The sequence below is a fragment of the Harpia harpyja genome, chromosome Z, assembly GCF_026419915.1.
Source record: "Harpia harpyja isolate bHarHar1 chromosome Z, bHarHar1 primary haplotype, whole genome shotgun sequence".
NCBI classification, from domain to species: Eukaryota; Metazoa; Chordata; class Aves; order Accipitriformes; family Accipitridae; genus Harpia; species Harpia harpyja.
This window is the reverse complement of record NC_068969.1, coordinates 22,520,145-22,534,979: the sequence shown is the minus strand read 5'-3', so window position 1 is coordinate 22,534,979 and position 14,835 is coordinate 22,520,145. Positions and strand designations below refer to the sequence as shown.

General features: G+C 40.6%; 1 protein-coding gene across 8 annotated transcripts in view; it reads right to left on the bottom strand.

Annotated features, from left to right (window-relative positions):
* The window catches only part of LOC128137068 (contactin-4), a 351,999-nt gene that overhangs the window by 27,369 nt on the left and 309,795 nt on the right, over window positions 1-14,835 (bottom strand). For all 8 annotated transcript variants that reach the window (XM_052777691.1, XM_052777698.1, XM_052777690.1 and 5 more), the window contains one exon: window positions 14,426-14,553. In XM_052777691.1, coding sequence (XP_052633651.1) covers window positions 14,426-14,553 — 128 coding nt within the window. The remainder of the gene's footprint in view (window positions 1-14,425; window positions 14,554-14,835) is intronic.

Genomic DNA, 14,835 nt, shown 5'->3' with positions numbered 1-14,835 from the left:
GTATTTCTCTAAAGCAGCATCTGCTCCTACTATTTTATGATTAGAATATAATTAGTGGAAGTTCCCGCATATAGCTCCCATAGAGAAATTACTCTACCACACAAAAGAAAGATCTAAAATTCCCAAGCTATTTACAATCTACACTAAAAAGAAATCTGGGCATTTCTCTAGTGCCTCAGGAAATGACATCCAGACAACAAGACATAATTAAGAACTTGTTATGCATTGGGCAGGACGAGGCATGACAATCTGCAGGCAGGTACAGCAATCAATTATGCAAATAACTTTTAAAAATTTATTTTCAGTTTCAAAAAAAGCTTTTCAGATGACTTCAAAAGGTCAACCTCAAATAAAAAAGCCAAACTTTTTAATAAACTAAACACTTAGAAAAAAATTATTGCTGTCACAGGTAGCATCCAATATTCTTCCATTTGAAATTATTTTAAAACAAAATTGAACTAACTGATTAAATAAAATGTTATTTCAAATAGAAAATGGATGCCTCTAGTTAATAATTATAATGCTGAATTCTTATTCAAGTTGTACATATAAATAACAGAAAAGTTTAAGTCTGTTCAGGACAACTTGTGGAAAATATAGGTTATCCAAAAGTATCTGTAAGTTTAAGTCAAAAGAAGAAAGCACAATAGCACTTATACAAACGCAGCTACAAACCTCAGGAATTTACAAGTATCCAAAGAACTGAGTCAGGCAACAGGGAGAGGAAAAGCAAGAGGGAGGGGGCAATTTTAGCTCTTTTTAGCGGTATTCACAGAGGGAGCGTATCCAGATCCGCAGGCTTGCACGTGGCTTCTGCTAGGGGCAAGCACAGCAGGGGAGCCAGCCTGTTAAACACTAGTTTGAATATTTAGGCTTTGAATCACAACCAAATGTGAACAATTAAGTTTAACAGAATTCCATCGAAAAGGGAATTAGATAAGCAAAAGAAGGGGAAGAGTACAGAGTGAAGAGCAAGGCTACTCTGTGGGTGAAGGCCAGCACGAGCACAGACCTCAGAGTGAAAGGGAATAAAATGAGCTCTCCTCCTTACTTTCTGTCAAGCTTGAGCAAGTCATTAAAAGTCTCTGCTGCCTTATTTGCCCAGTCTATAAATGGAAATAAGACCTTCATTATAAACTGTTTTGTCTTCTTATACCACTGTGCACAGCGGATACTTTTATTTAAGATTTCTTCCTGAAACCCCGTTGAGACTTCCATGCTACCACAGGCGAGAGTGAAGCCCAAACACCTATTTCTGAACAGATCAAGTGACAGTAAGAACAGAACCAACAAAACAAACCTTGAAAAAAAGTTACCTGGGCCACAGAGGTCTAATTTGTTTCATGGTGAAGGTGAGATGGTCTCTCAATGTCCTGTGGTCTCCTGCAAGGAAGTGACTTCTGTCTCCATGTTCTAATTAATTAGTGACACACTGAGAAGGCAAACCCTTCTTCCAAGGGATGTGCTACTGTTTTGCTCTCCTGTTGGTTAAGCCCCGGTATTGATGTTATGGGAAGGGGCAGGATGGAGGCAGGATCACATGTGGAATGAAAATAATAACCTGCGAGACCATCCTGTCATTATAACTTGCTCAAAATCCCCAGCTCCTACTCTACTGAATAAATATTCAACACAGAGCATCATTAAAAAGCGTCCCTGACATTTGTCCTGTTACATGGCATTTTACTTCAAGTTAGCCACAATTTTTTCTTATGTAAATCACTTCAAAACAAGAATCAAGCTCTAACATGCAAAGATACACAGAGAGGAGGAACAACATCGCATGTCAGCATGAGCATTTCTCCATTCAGCCTGGTTTCAGTGATGGACAAGTTTGGCCCCGAGCACACAGTTTTCCTAGGGCTTCAGCCACAGTCTACAACATTTCTCCCTGACACTCCCACTCGTGGTTGTCTGCTGCAGGGAATGATGTTCATCTTCAACTGTACCAAATAGTTTAGTTACCAGGACTAATGGGTTCAGGCTTGGATTTTTACAGAGACTTTCTACTGTGTACTTAGACACAAAAGAAACTGAAATTTTCACTGGTGAAATACTTTTTCTAAATAAACTCTAATAAAGATTATTATTGACATATATTCACAATGTAACTAAAAGAAAACACAGCACTAAAACTTACAACTTTGATCACTAGTTCTTCATGATACACTTACAAACTTCCAACATAATGAAAGCAAAATTCGTATTCCAAAGGTGTGTGTGACAAAGAAAACCAACCCAAGCCATGGTGAGTCAATTCAGTGACAAAACCTCTTTGTATTTCAGAGTCAACCTGCTTTTGAGTCATCAACATTTGTATTCATGTCATATTCCCAAATGACTGGATTGAGCACTGCGATACAGCACACCTAGAACTTAACCTATTCGGTGGTGTCTGAATAAATTCTCTCTGCCATCATGATTTTGGGATTAAGACAAGGGACTCTAGTCTCCATATTAACTTTGATGGGATTGCTCATAATCTTACTTAAGTTGCATTAGGAGAGGGCAAAATCAGGTCCCAGGAGTCCCTAATATTGCAAGCACCACCTCATCATCATTCAGCAGTGCTTTAGTTACTCTCTGATGTGTCAAACCCCATCACTCCTAGTCTTTATCCATGTGCCACTTGGCTATTGTTATCTGATAAGCAACTTTGAGTAACCTGTTTGCAATCCAGCTAGGCTCAGGGAGAAAAAGTCACAACAGCTCAAAACCTCGGAAGTTTGGTTCTGCTAAGCTGCTTCCAAAAACGCTTCTGAGAAAATACACAAAAGGACTGATATTTCCCCAAGTACTGTCCCAGATTCTTTTCTTCAACACTCTTACACTTTTTCCTCCTACGACAGAAAATGTGCTCTCTAAACACTTCCTCTGTATCTTTGATGTTAAAAACGTAGCCTTCAGGCCAGTCTGTTCTTAGTCGCTATTTTCAAGGATATAAAGTTCTTAGGATAAGAGAGTCATTATCACTTTTCTCCCTTTATTCTCCCACACTGCTTCCTTCATCTTTACCCGAAATGGAGATCGGCAGTCACTTTCTCAATGCATGTCATGTTTAGATCATTATCTCCCCTATCCCTAACTGCACAGTCAGACTGAATTACTTCAGTGTGGAGAGAAGTGGCTCTAGGGACACCTGCTCCCATCTTCCACAACAAGACCGTACGTCACAATGATCTCAGTTTTCTCTCTTGTACTGTTTCCTCTTAGAGTATGGCCCTAATTTACCCGAATTTGTGGGATTCTCATGAAACTCATGTCTGGAAGATCATCCCACTGCATGCTTTGGAAAAGGACAAACTACGTGTCCTCCTTTGGGATGAAGATCAAACTCATAATGTCAGTACACTTACAATGCAAGATCTTCTTGAGCAAAGAAGAGACAAGGGATTTACATCCCACAGCAGTACAACCGTCACATTTCATTTTCTAGAAACCAAAATAGTTCCATGAAACTAAAAGCTCGAGGAGACAGATCTTCCACTGCCAGGAATTCCTGCTAAGTCCATTAAGACACACACAGCTGCAGGAATGGAGATACGGCCTGGCTGGACTCCCTTCTCCTTAAGTAGCCCGTAAGTGTGCAGAGCCGGCAGCACAAACTGTTAACCACGGAGACGTCTATCAGCTCAGCTACGTCCAACTGACTGACTCTCTCAAGCACACTTCTGGCTTGCTCTGCGTGGCCATACTGCCTTGTGAACCGGGTTGTACCATGCTGGCTCATCCTACAGACCTCAGCTTTTCCTATTTCTCATTGTAGCTCTTCTCCAAGGGCTAAAGTAATCCTCTGCAACAGCCAGGGAAATGGATGGAAAACATTAAGTTGAACACATTACCTTTCTTATGAATTTGTAACCGTCCCCAGTCTGATAGTAATTTCCAGTTAACAAGCTCTGGCTAGTCTTCACTTACGAAATTAACCATTGGATGAAATAGTTTGTTGCTTATGTTTTCTATACAACCACATACATAAACACACAAACATACAATCAAATGCACTACATTTATTTTTATTAAAATATCTATCAGAAGTCCTTGATCTATGGTTTCATTTTAACTATCCTGCGTTTTCATTTGTATTCCAAAACTGAAAAATATTTTAACCTTTCTGAAATGGATCATGTTAAAATAAATTGAAGCACATTGATGAAAAGTGTTAATTAACCTGCCTTTGTCTCATTAAGAGTCTGTGTTTAACCTATAGGTCATCTCCTCTTTCAGCTGATGTATGGATTTCATCTTCAATGATGAGCTAAACAACCCAATCTCCTATTGATGCCCGAGAACTCCTGAACCTCTTGCTTTTTTGGGAGAGGACAAGAAAATTCCTAAAAAGAAAGTGCTAAGCTTTTTAAGGAATTATTCTAAACCTTCTTTTATGGCAGGACAGGTTGCAATAATGCTGACTCTGTGTGCTGGTTCTGACTGGGGTAGAGTTAATTTTCTTCGCAGTAGCTGGTATGGGGCTATATTTTGGATTTGTGCTGAAAGCACTGTTGATACCAGAGGGATGTTTTGGCTACTGCTGAACAGTGCTTACCCAGAGCCAAGGGCTTTTCTGCTCCTCAGCCCACCCCACCAGCGAGGAGGCTGGGGGGGCACAAGGAGTTGGGAGGGGACACAGCCGGGACAGCTGCTCCCAACTGATCCCAGGGATATTCCAGACCATAGGACGTCATGCTCATCAGATAAAGCTGGGGAAGAAGAAGGAAGGGGGGACGTTCGGAGCGATGGCGTTTGTCTTCCCAAGTCACCGTTAGGCGTGCTGGAGCCCTGCTGTCCTGGAGATGGCTGAACACCTGCCTGCCCATGGGAGGTGGGGAATGAATTCCTGGGTTTGCTTTGCTTGTGTGCACGGCTTTTGCTTTACCTATTCAGCTGTCTTTATCTCAGCCCACAGGTTTTCTCACTTTTACTCTGATTCTCTCCTCCTTCCCACTGTGGGGGGAGTGAGCGAGTGGCTGCGTGGGACTGAGTTGCCGGCTGGGGTTAAACCACGACACCCTGCAATACATTGCGGGTTTAAGATAAAAACACAGAACAAAAATATTAATATTTCCCCTCCCCCCCTCCAGGGTATACAGACATAATGCTTGAACTTTTCTAAAACCAGGTTTTTTTTTCCCACATTATGTGCTGAATCAGGTATATTTATAAGCATCAGCCACTTGCCCTTGTCCTGACTTCCTTATTTACCTGTGCAGCTATCAGTTTTAAGACCCCTGATGTGCCTGAAGGTTGGCTGGGGATTGGAGGGACACAGAAGAGAAAGGAGAAGGTGGTACGGAGGGAAGTGGGGGCAAGAATCTGCTGCATTTACCATTATCCAGACCAAATATTTCACACCGAATGGCGCACTCTACATCAGAATCAGATAGGCAAAGTACCTGAAGAAGCTGCTCCGTAAGAGTCAATATATTTGTACTTCTGCTTTTAAAAATATAACACTAATAATGCTAGAGATAAGTCCAAAATTGGCAAGAGAGAGAGGCTTAAGATCTATGCTTTTTAATATCAAGCTCTTCACCAAGACAACTTTTATCACATTAATGGCAAAATCACACTGATTGTAAAACAGCCAAAATGAGGCAATTAGTAAGGCCTGTGACAGCCACAGAAAACTAAACGCACAAGGTTTTCAGTGCAAGCCAGATGGATATCTTCAATATATTTCTTATTGTCTGCTTGTGGTAATACGTTCAATTAAACTGAATCAGTACTACAGAAGACCCTTTGAATTGCCTGAAAAAAATTAATTGTCTGCTGCAAATTTAATGAAGCTTAACAGTTGTATTATGTTTACAGGTTTTATTTGTTATGATCAGTAAGTGTTTACAAGAAAAAAACCTAACTTACTTCATTCAACTAGCCCTAAGAGCAAACCACTGGTATTTTACAGCTTATTTCATTTACATGTGTCTTTGCCATTTACTGGTTTCGTCCTTAGCAGCTGACCTAATTTTTTTATCTCCCAAATAAGAAACCAAGAGCTCTTGCTGTGCTGTTCGTTCGCGAGTTGTTGTGAGTTAAGTCTCACTCAAGAGTTTGACCACAAACTAGTGTTACGACATGTCCCCAGAGGGGCCGATGGAAATGCCCGGCCATGGGCTGGTCCCTCTGACGCTTGCTAGGATCCTCATCAATGCTCAAGCGACGTCCCAACCTTCCCCAGCACAATGCAGCCAACACTCCATGGCTGTCATGTTTGACAAGTTCACATCAAGGAAATCAAAAGCAAAAGGCACGTCTGAGTAGACCCAAGGAGGGATGGCTTTGGGGAAAGCTTGACAGCAGATGAGGCATCTGCTTCTCATTTTGCCACTTCTGTAATCTTGGAATAATTACAACCTTTTTGCTTCACTTAACTGTCAGAAAAATGGAAATGCTGACATGATACGCAGCTATTTCATTTTCCCTAGGGTGCTTTGGGGCTGACCTGATTTTTCTGATGACCTCAGGTTCTCACCTGAACGGAGCTGGGAGAAAAACCAAATGTTTACCAGACCGAGGTGTAACACGCGCAGAGGAGATGCACCTGCCAGCTCTGAAACACAAAGGTGAGCTCTTTACAGCTGCAGAAGGCAATTTGGACAGGCATCATATAACAACCTTGACTGTGGTTTGCAGTTGGAAATAAACATGGAAGTTGCCTGAAACTATAAAATACTTGATTAAGCCTTCTGTTTGAAGTGCCATATGGAGAAAAGCTGCAAGGACCCTGAGGTATCTACTGGATACCAGCACCACCACCAGCTTCTACCTGAAGCTTTTCTACCCAGGCTTCGTTAAGGAGATCCAGCAAAGTGCAGCCTGCAGCGCTGGGGCTACCACGGTTGAGGGGAGGGAGGAGTAGATGTGGTGGATGCACAGCTCTCTCATTTATAATTGTGCCTTTCACGCGGTGCTTTGGGTCATAATTTTACTTAAACCTAGCAAAAGAGCCTTAATTGTGTCATAGAAATAATTGGTGTCAGTGGAAACAGTCCAATTAGAGCTGAATATATTCCTTTGCAATTTTACGGCCAAAGATTATTGCTTTCATTGTCAATTGTTAAAATCAAGCATTTGCTACTGGTTGTGAGTTAGAAGTCAAGAAAGATTTTTCAAACTTAGAAGTAAGTTTTATTTCCTAAACATGAGAATACAGCAACACGTACTCATGAATAAATCAGTGCTTACACAACTCTACGGCGCGCTCTAATCCTTTTTTGACTATAAAACCCTGATTTAGAGATTCTGGAGAACAACAGTTTGTACTCTAAATTGACTTTTTCTCCCTGAAATTCTTTAAAACAATGTGCTAAGCCTGACAAGGAATATTCATTTATGTCTGAACTACATATAAAAACTGTGTCCAGCAACTACTAAAAAAAACTTTAACAATAATGAAACTTTTTTTAACTTCTTCAGAGTTCTGAGTCTTTGGTAAGTGTAGAAAATCTTGGCTTTGATACCAGCCAAACACACACCTTGTGTGCTATCCAGCATAATTATAAAAAGCCCATAAAATATGGACAGCCCTAAAGTGCTGCTCTGGGATTATTACTTTACTATGCCTCTCTTTTTTAAATGATATTTTGTGCTTTCAACACCAGGTGTCATTTAACCAGGTCCTTTCTTAAGGGCTGAGGCGTAACCAACATGAATTTAAATTAGATTGAATTGAACTGTGAGGAAAGAAAAATAAAGACCTTGCATGACCTTAAACACTGCTGGATCAAGACAGACCTCAGAAAGAGTGACAGAGGGGCTATTCATATTTCAAAATGACTAACCACTAAACCCATGACATATGGACGGATGGTATGGAAAATGCCCGCAATAGCTTTCTGGGACAGCCTTCCATATGAGCAAAGAAGCAGCAATGTATCTGATGGGGGAAAAATCAGGGAGGTATATAGCGGGTTTCTGGTAATGTGGGTAGTGCTTAAATTGGTCAACAGATTTAAGTATCTGCTGCATTTTTCCCCTGGTTAATGTAAAAAACCCCAATGTCTTAATGTATGGCTTACTCTCCCTCTTGGGAAAAAAGTTAAACCCCCACCCCAAGGAACCGATATTCCAGTTACTCCAGTTACTCAGAAGTAGTCATGACATAGTTGACAACAGCTGGTAAAATTAATGGTGCTAGAGTTATTTGTATTCACTGATTAAAAAAAACAAAAAAAAGGACACTCATGAAAATACACACACTCCTTGCTGAAAGATTAGCATTTTGTACAACTGCAAAGTAAAACCATTACACCATTCCCCTGCAGCCAGATCCATTCAGAGTACACCGTAACAAGAAGAAACACTTTGTTAATGCACCTAACACCTCTGCAGAGGTCAGTAGATGTATTTCAAAAAAGCTACATGTATTTTAGACTAAGAGAAAATCAGGTTTATTAAACACCACCTTTTTTATTGATGGAGTCAGCAATGGCACTATTTGACAACTAGCTCACTTGTAGGCAAGCCCAGCATTTGCTGATCTCAGTCGTGCAAATGGCCATAGTGTTAGATTTAAGGCTGGCACTGAAGCCACAGCAGATGCTGAAGAACTCAGTCAGCAATAGTAGCTCTGTTATGCAGCATCAGTGTCTGTGATAATGGAAATAAATTATTTGCAAATATAAACCAAGATATAAATAGACACACACACCATCCTAACGGTGGAAATAATTTTGTAAGGAACACACAACTGTGATCTAAAGCTTGGATGCTAACACTGGATATTCACTCTGGTTTCAGTTTATCTATGAATATCCAACAAAAAAAAGCTAAAGTGTGATAATGTGTAAACATTTCCAAAAAACCAAAATAAGTCTCTGAAAAGCCATGAGGGATCATTCAGACTGTATGATTTTCCATATGAGTTTGATCTCTCTATTTTGTGAGTTTTGTTTTTTGGACTACTATAACGTAAAAATGGGATTAATTTAAAAGTCTGCCCGGACCCTTAAGCTTATAAACAAATAATACATTTAAAAAAAAAAAAAAATCAAACTGAAGGCATTAGACCAAGTTGTCTTCAATTATGAGGGGTTATAATGAGGTCTTCAAAGGTAAAAAGAACTACAAGCGATTGAAACTCCACTCCTGCGAAACTCAATAGCCGGTGTTTTGTGAGGAGCACTGTTGGTGCACACACATCTGCGACCAGCCTCTGTGCCGTTCAGCTTTGGAAGGCTGATGGGTACAAAGGTATCAAAGTCACCTCAGCCCAACCGAAGAACATTATGCACAAATAGAAAAGGAGGCATAAGCAATTCCGTTTGATTGCATGCGTGCTCGTTAGCACATACCAGCTTACTGTATTATGTGGAAATTAAGCCACAAATGACTTGAAGAAACCCTGCACCATGCGTTATCAGCCACGTTCAAAACAAAACTTTTGAAACATGCAATAGCAGACAGATGGTCAGTCATTAGAGAGCGATGTCTCTCCACTGGTGCATACCTGTGGAGCTGGGGAACTAAACTCTTTTCACTTCTTTATGGGGCAGCATAATATTCACAATCTCTGAAGATGAAAAAATGGTTATTCCTTATCTACTAAAACAATCCATAGTAGTATAAATTTACACTAGCCCCATGGATACAAGGCAAGCACAATGCATTTTCTGAAGAATGTAGTTCAATACTGATCAAGTGATGTGGAAACGGAGACAACCACAGATGGCAAGATGGGCCAGGAAGACCATCGCATCCCCCTGACACTGTTTTTACAGAGCGTGAGTGCTGTGTCCACGCTGATCAGTACAGCGCTGTCCCTGAACTATGAGCCCAGCTACTTTTAAAGGACTAAAGTCACACAGTAAGAACTGCAGGTTTAAAGGTAGTAGCATTTGAAGTCTCTGAAAAGTTATTTGATAATGGGCCAGAATTTACAGTATTTAATCAATCGTTTCAATTTTAAGTGCAATACACCAATTCAATGTTCACACAAAGGAATAGGCTTGGAATGGAAAATATGCAATTTTACAGAAAATAATTTGGATCACTGTGCTGGACAAAATCAAGACTATCAGTCTATTCAAGCATGAGGAAGAAATAACCTATTGACATTACCTTTGTATTCTTTTTCTTCTAAAGTGATACAGATACCAGCTAACAAAAGTTCTCTTGCTTTTACTGCTTTGAGCCCCCCCCATGACAGTCCAAATGAGACGAGCTAATGGCAGTAGGAAAATGTTAAAGGTGCATCATAATGAAACAGGCAAATAAAGTCATCAGAACTTGCCCTTGTCAGAGATGCAACAATGTGACCGGAATTGCTGTACTTCCTGACAAGAACAGAAATGTACAGAATCTACCAAGCATTCGCATGCTGTTTCTGTCCATTAAACCACAGAGGTAAGGGGACTGGAAAAGCCTGCATCATCCTGGTCTACCATCAAAGGCAACTGGATAATAAATGGTACGAAAAGCCGTTTCTGGCAAGCTGGAGTGCTTTAAAACCCAAGAGAATCTCTGCTGCCGGACAATCCCTGCCACCACTCCTCCGTGGCCAGTTCCATACTGCACAGCTCCAAGCACAGAGGCAGCAGCAGCCCGGCTCACATCTGCAACCGCTCATCTGCCGGAGCACGGCACGTTGCTGCTGCCTACTTGGGAATTACAAAGGACCACACCACGAAGCTACAGGCTGTGGAGTCAAGCTGACTGATTAGATTTATAGATAGATTTATATAAAAATATGTATTTGTATACATAGACAGACTTATAGCTCAGAACACAGCCAAAAGGAAAGCAGATGTTTGAGAAGCAGCCACACGCGTCTACGGTGGGTGCCACAAGCCATTCACCTCCAACGTCACAAAAGCAAAGCTGGCCACAGGCTCATCAAGATATTTAGTGTGTCTGCTGGGAAACAAGCTGCGTGACAAGGATTTTCTCATTCTGTGAAAGAAACAGTGGCAATACACTATTATCATCTGCATTCCCGTCATTACCTTGTTTTCGCTGCTTCTTTCACACCTAATGCTGCCCAAGAAACTTCATTTGGGTCTTAGTCATTGCACAAGCTGGGACGTTAGCACCAGGAGCCTCTGCTTGCACTTCCTATATTCAGAGCTTTTATTGCAACGTCTTGAAATTAGTTTTCTATTTCAGAGCTGCTGCTGTATTAGCCAATTTAGATCACTGCATTAAATACAAATAAACTCGTATTGTACAGTCTATGCCTGTTTACACTATTTGTCATTTAATCCCTGGTACTTAGAAAGTCTATAGTGTTTCTGTATGTTGGAAGACTGAACGTTTAGCCTCAAGTACAAGAAAAAATGGGAAAAAAAAGATAGAAAATTAATATTTATATACTACATGTAAACACACACCGTGTTTTGCGTAGCTCTGATCACTGTCTGAGGGATTCTTCTCTATCCTTACGAATTCAATCTTGCTTTTTAATTTAAAGGTCAAACCGTACATGCACGTTTACAAGATTTCAGGTCTCAGAGGCCAGAGAGGTTCTCATGTAGCACCAACCAACAGAACAAACCCAAACTACAATCTCACTGGTTTGGAAAACCACCGAGGTTCACCAGTTCTGACAACAGCATGTTAATACACAGCCCTATGGGCACCCATCAGAATTTCATATTTTTTAAGCTGTCTAGTCATGCATAATATGAATATTTATTCATCCCTCTCTGGTTGTTTGCCAGAGATTTATTTTAAGCTCCTTGGTTCTGGTGTAACAGATATTCTCCTCCTCCTCCCATCCTTGCCTACACTATCTTTGACACCGTCGGCGTCTCTCCCTGAGAGAGAAATAAAATTAAAAAAAAAAAAAAAAAAAAGAGAACCTGCAATGTTAATGGAAGAACACAGGAAGGTTAGAAAAAATATCTTTTGACCTTCACAGTTTTTTACTCAATGACGTAAGATGAGTTAGAAAAGAACATAAGTATATCTTAAGGTCAAAAAACTCATTAGCTGATAAATTAGTCTTTTTGTACACTGCAAAACTGAGTTAAAATATTCAGTCATATTTCCATCAAAACTTGCCGATGTTTTACTTAGGGCAGAGAAACTCAAGCATTTCAGTATAAAATACAGTATTTTACACAGTTCATTTGGAGTTCAGAATAGTTTCTGCTCTTTTATACTTTTTATGGGATAGACTTTGAAATTGCATTTCTCAGTTTGCTGTTAATATCCACATCTTGGGCTTAAGAGTTTATTCTCTGCTTCATGCACATGTGTCACTCCCATTAATGCTAATGGAATCGAGTTAAAACGGAGCACTGAGGGAGAAAAAAGTACTTGCTAATCCTTTATAACCTTACTGCAAAGAAAAGTGATTTGTAAACCACGTGAACCCAAAGATCAGGTACAATAGCTGCTGACTATTGTGCTCGGAGTTACGGGCTATTCCTTGGGTACTGCGAGGAAGAAAGGATAAGCCATGAACTACAGAAGCATGACTCTTCAATAACAGAAACGAAACACACTCCTATTTTCAACGATTGGCTTTTTTACGGTGGTACACGCGGTCCCTGAACTGCAGACCCCGATTCAACCCCCTCAGTGCCTTGCAGCACTCCGAAAACCAGGACGACCTCAGCTGTGCCCAGCCTGGAGATGAAAAGCCGGTGCCTCCTGCTGCTAGCAGGCACCACCCTGCTGCAGTCCCCGTGGAGTCCAGGGATGGATGTTTGGGCTGTGTTTACCATTCAGCTCTCCAGTTTTGCTCTGGGGCAGACAGTAGCTGATTGACCCTTTCAGTAATAGCCAAGGTCTTTTATACGTTTGTTTTCCCTGAGCAGTGCTTTCTTAGCTATTTGCTGCGGGTGCCTCCTTAGGACAACACAGATTAAGAAAAGGCAGAGTCAGCTCATATACAGGTCTAATGCTGATCTTGTCTCCATTTTTGTCTGCAGGGATCAACATGGGCATGGGCAAATGCCGCACAAGCTATTCAAAACCACCCCAAACCTGAAGCCCTTATTGATACCCTTGGTGTCAATAAGCTGTAGCAGAAGATATGAAAGGATAACACAGCCCTCCAACCTGGGGCTGCACTGTTGGTCCCTTGGTGTAAGGGAAGAAGAAGGGCCGAGCACGATGAAGCACAACCTCAGAAACACCCCATCTAACTATAAACACCTGACTGGATAGCTAAGGTAGAGGCAAACATTTTGCTCTGAGAAAAACCTGCTGCTGTACCACCGTCACCAGCAGTTTATAACACGGGCTCACCAGCTTTATCAGCATTCGCTTGATCCTGACGTTACTTGCTGAAATGTGCTCTGACTATAAAACCCACGGATTAGAACTTGCATTGAAACATTTTAAAGTATTCCCTATATACCATAAAAATAATTGATGGGGAGAGCCTCTAACCAAATACTATCCATCAATGCCAATATATGGGAGAATTAAAACTGACAGCGTTAGAGCTTTGTGATTGATTTATTGCTTTGTAATCAATCTTTCCTGATTTGTTATCCAATATAGGTCTTTCCCCAAATAAGAAGGAAATAGAGAGTGATTATAAGTGTAATAATCTATATATTCATTGCCTATAATAATTTATCAGACATCGGACTACTCATAAGCAGACCAAAAATTAAGACATTTATCAGTGTCTCTCATTGTTTGTCAAATTATTACTTTAAATATTTTTGTCAAACATTATAGCTTTTGCTTTTGAAAAAAGTATATGACAGAAAAATTCTGAACACACATGAATAAACACTTTGAATTCCTAAAATGCAGAAATTGAGCCCTGGGTAAGAAAGAATGAAATTAAATCAGAGTTTGTGCATCTTTTCAAAAATTATGACATTGAATTGCAAGGGTGAAACTCTTGCATCATTCTGCAACAAGACAAGATGTATTAAAGAGTTCAGAAGGTTTTAAAAAAGATAATAAAAGTTTATGAATAACAAGAATAAATGAAGTTGAACTAGGCAAGACGTTTTTAAAGGACACCACCTAACCTCAGTATGCTGAGGGCAACATTTCTCCACAGGTACGCCATGGCTTTATGCAAGTCCTTTGCAAAACTGAATCTTAGGACAGAGCTGGCTGCAGTGACAGCAAATATTTCTCAAGCATGATTACTGGCCATTGCTGGAAACAAGTCATACAATGATATGGACCATGGTCCTGGCTTTGTGTTACAATTCCCATATCACTTGCAGTAAAATTTTAAACCACGTGTGAAAACAAACACATTAACTTGCTGTAAGCACCATCAGTCAGTGTGACCACAGACACCTTCTTGCTGTTAACATCACCTCCGACCCATGAGGCTCAGCAGGTTTCTGAGATGCAGGAGAGCCTGACTGCGACAGACACTTTAATCCCTCTGGGCTCCACCTGCATCAGCATCAAAGGGGAAAGGTGCAGCATGCGTGGGGCTGCTTGGGGTATTCTTAGATGCTAAGATGGAGTATAAGTCATGTGCAATAAAAATTGCAATTACCTTTCACAACCAAGCTGCCCGTGCTGCTTGCTGTCCCAAAGTGGTTTGTTGCCACGCAGGTGTAACTTCCCGCGTCGGATTTGGTGACGTTGACAATCCGGAGGCTCCCATCATCCAAAACGGTGATTCTGGAAAGACAGCAGACACAAAAGTTTTATTTTTTTTAAGTCAACATAAAACTCTTCCGAGTCTGCATTAATTATTGATGGTTTGAACAACAGACAGTCCGTTGCACGTTACAGAGGGAGTTCAGCTGACAGAAATCTCTTAGGATGCAATTCATAAATACCGAATGCATAATTTACATGAGTTTTCCATGTCTTTACTTGAGGGCAACTTTAATTTACACACCAGAAGCTTGTATAGGTTTTACATGCGTCTGTACTTTGATATTCAGCACTCACCATGAC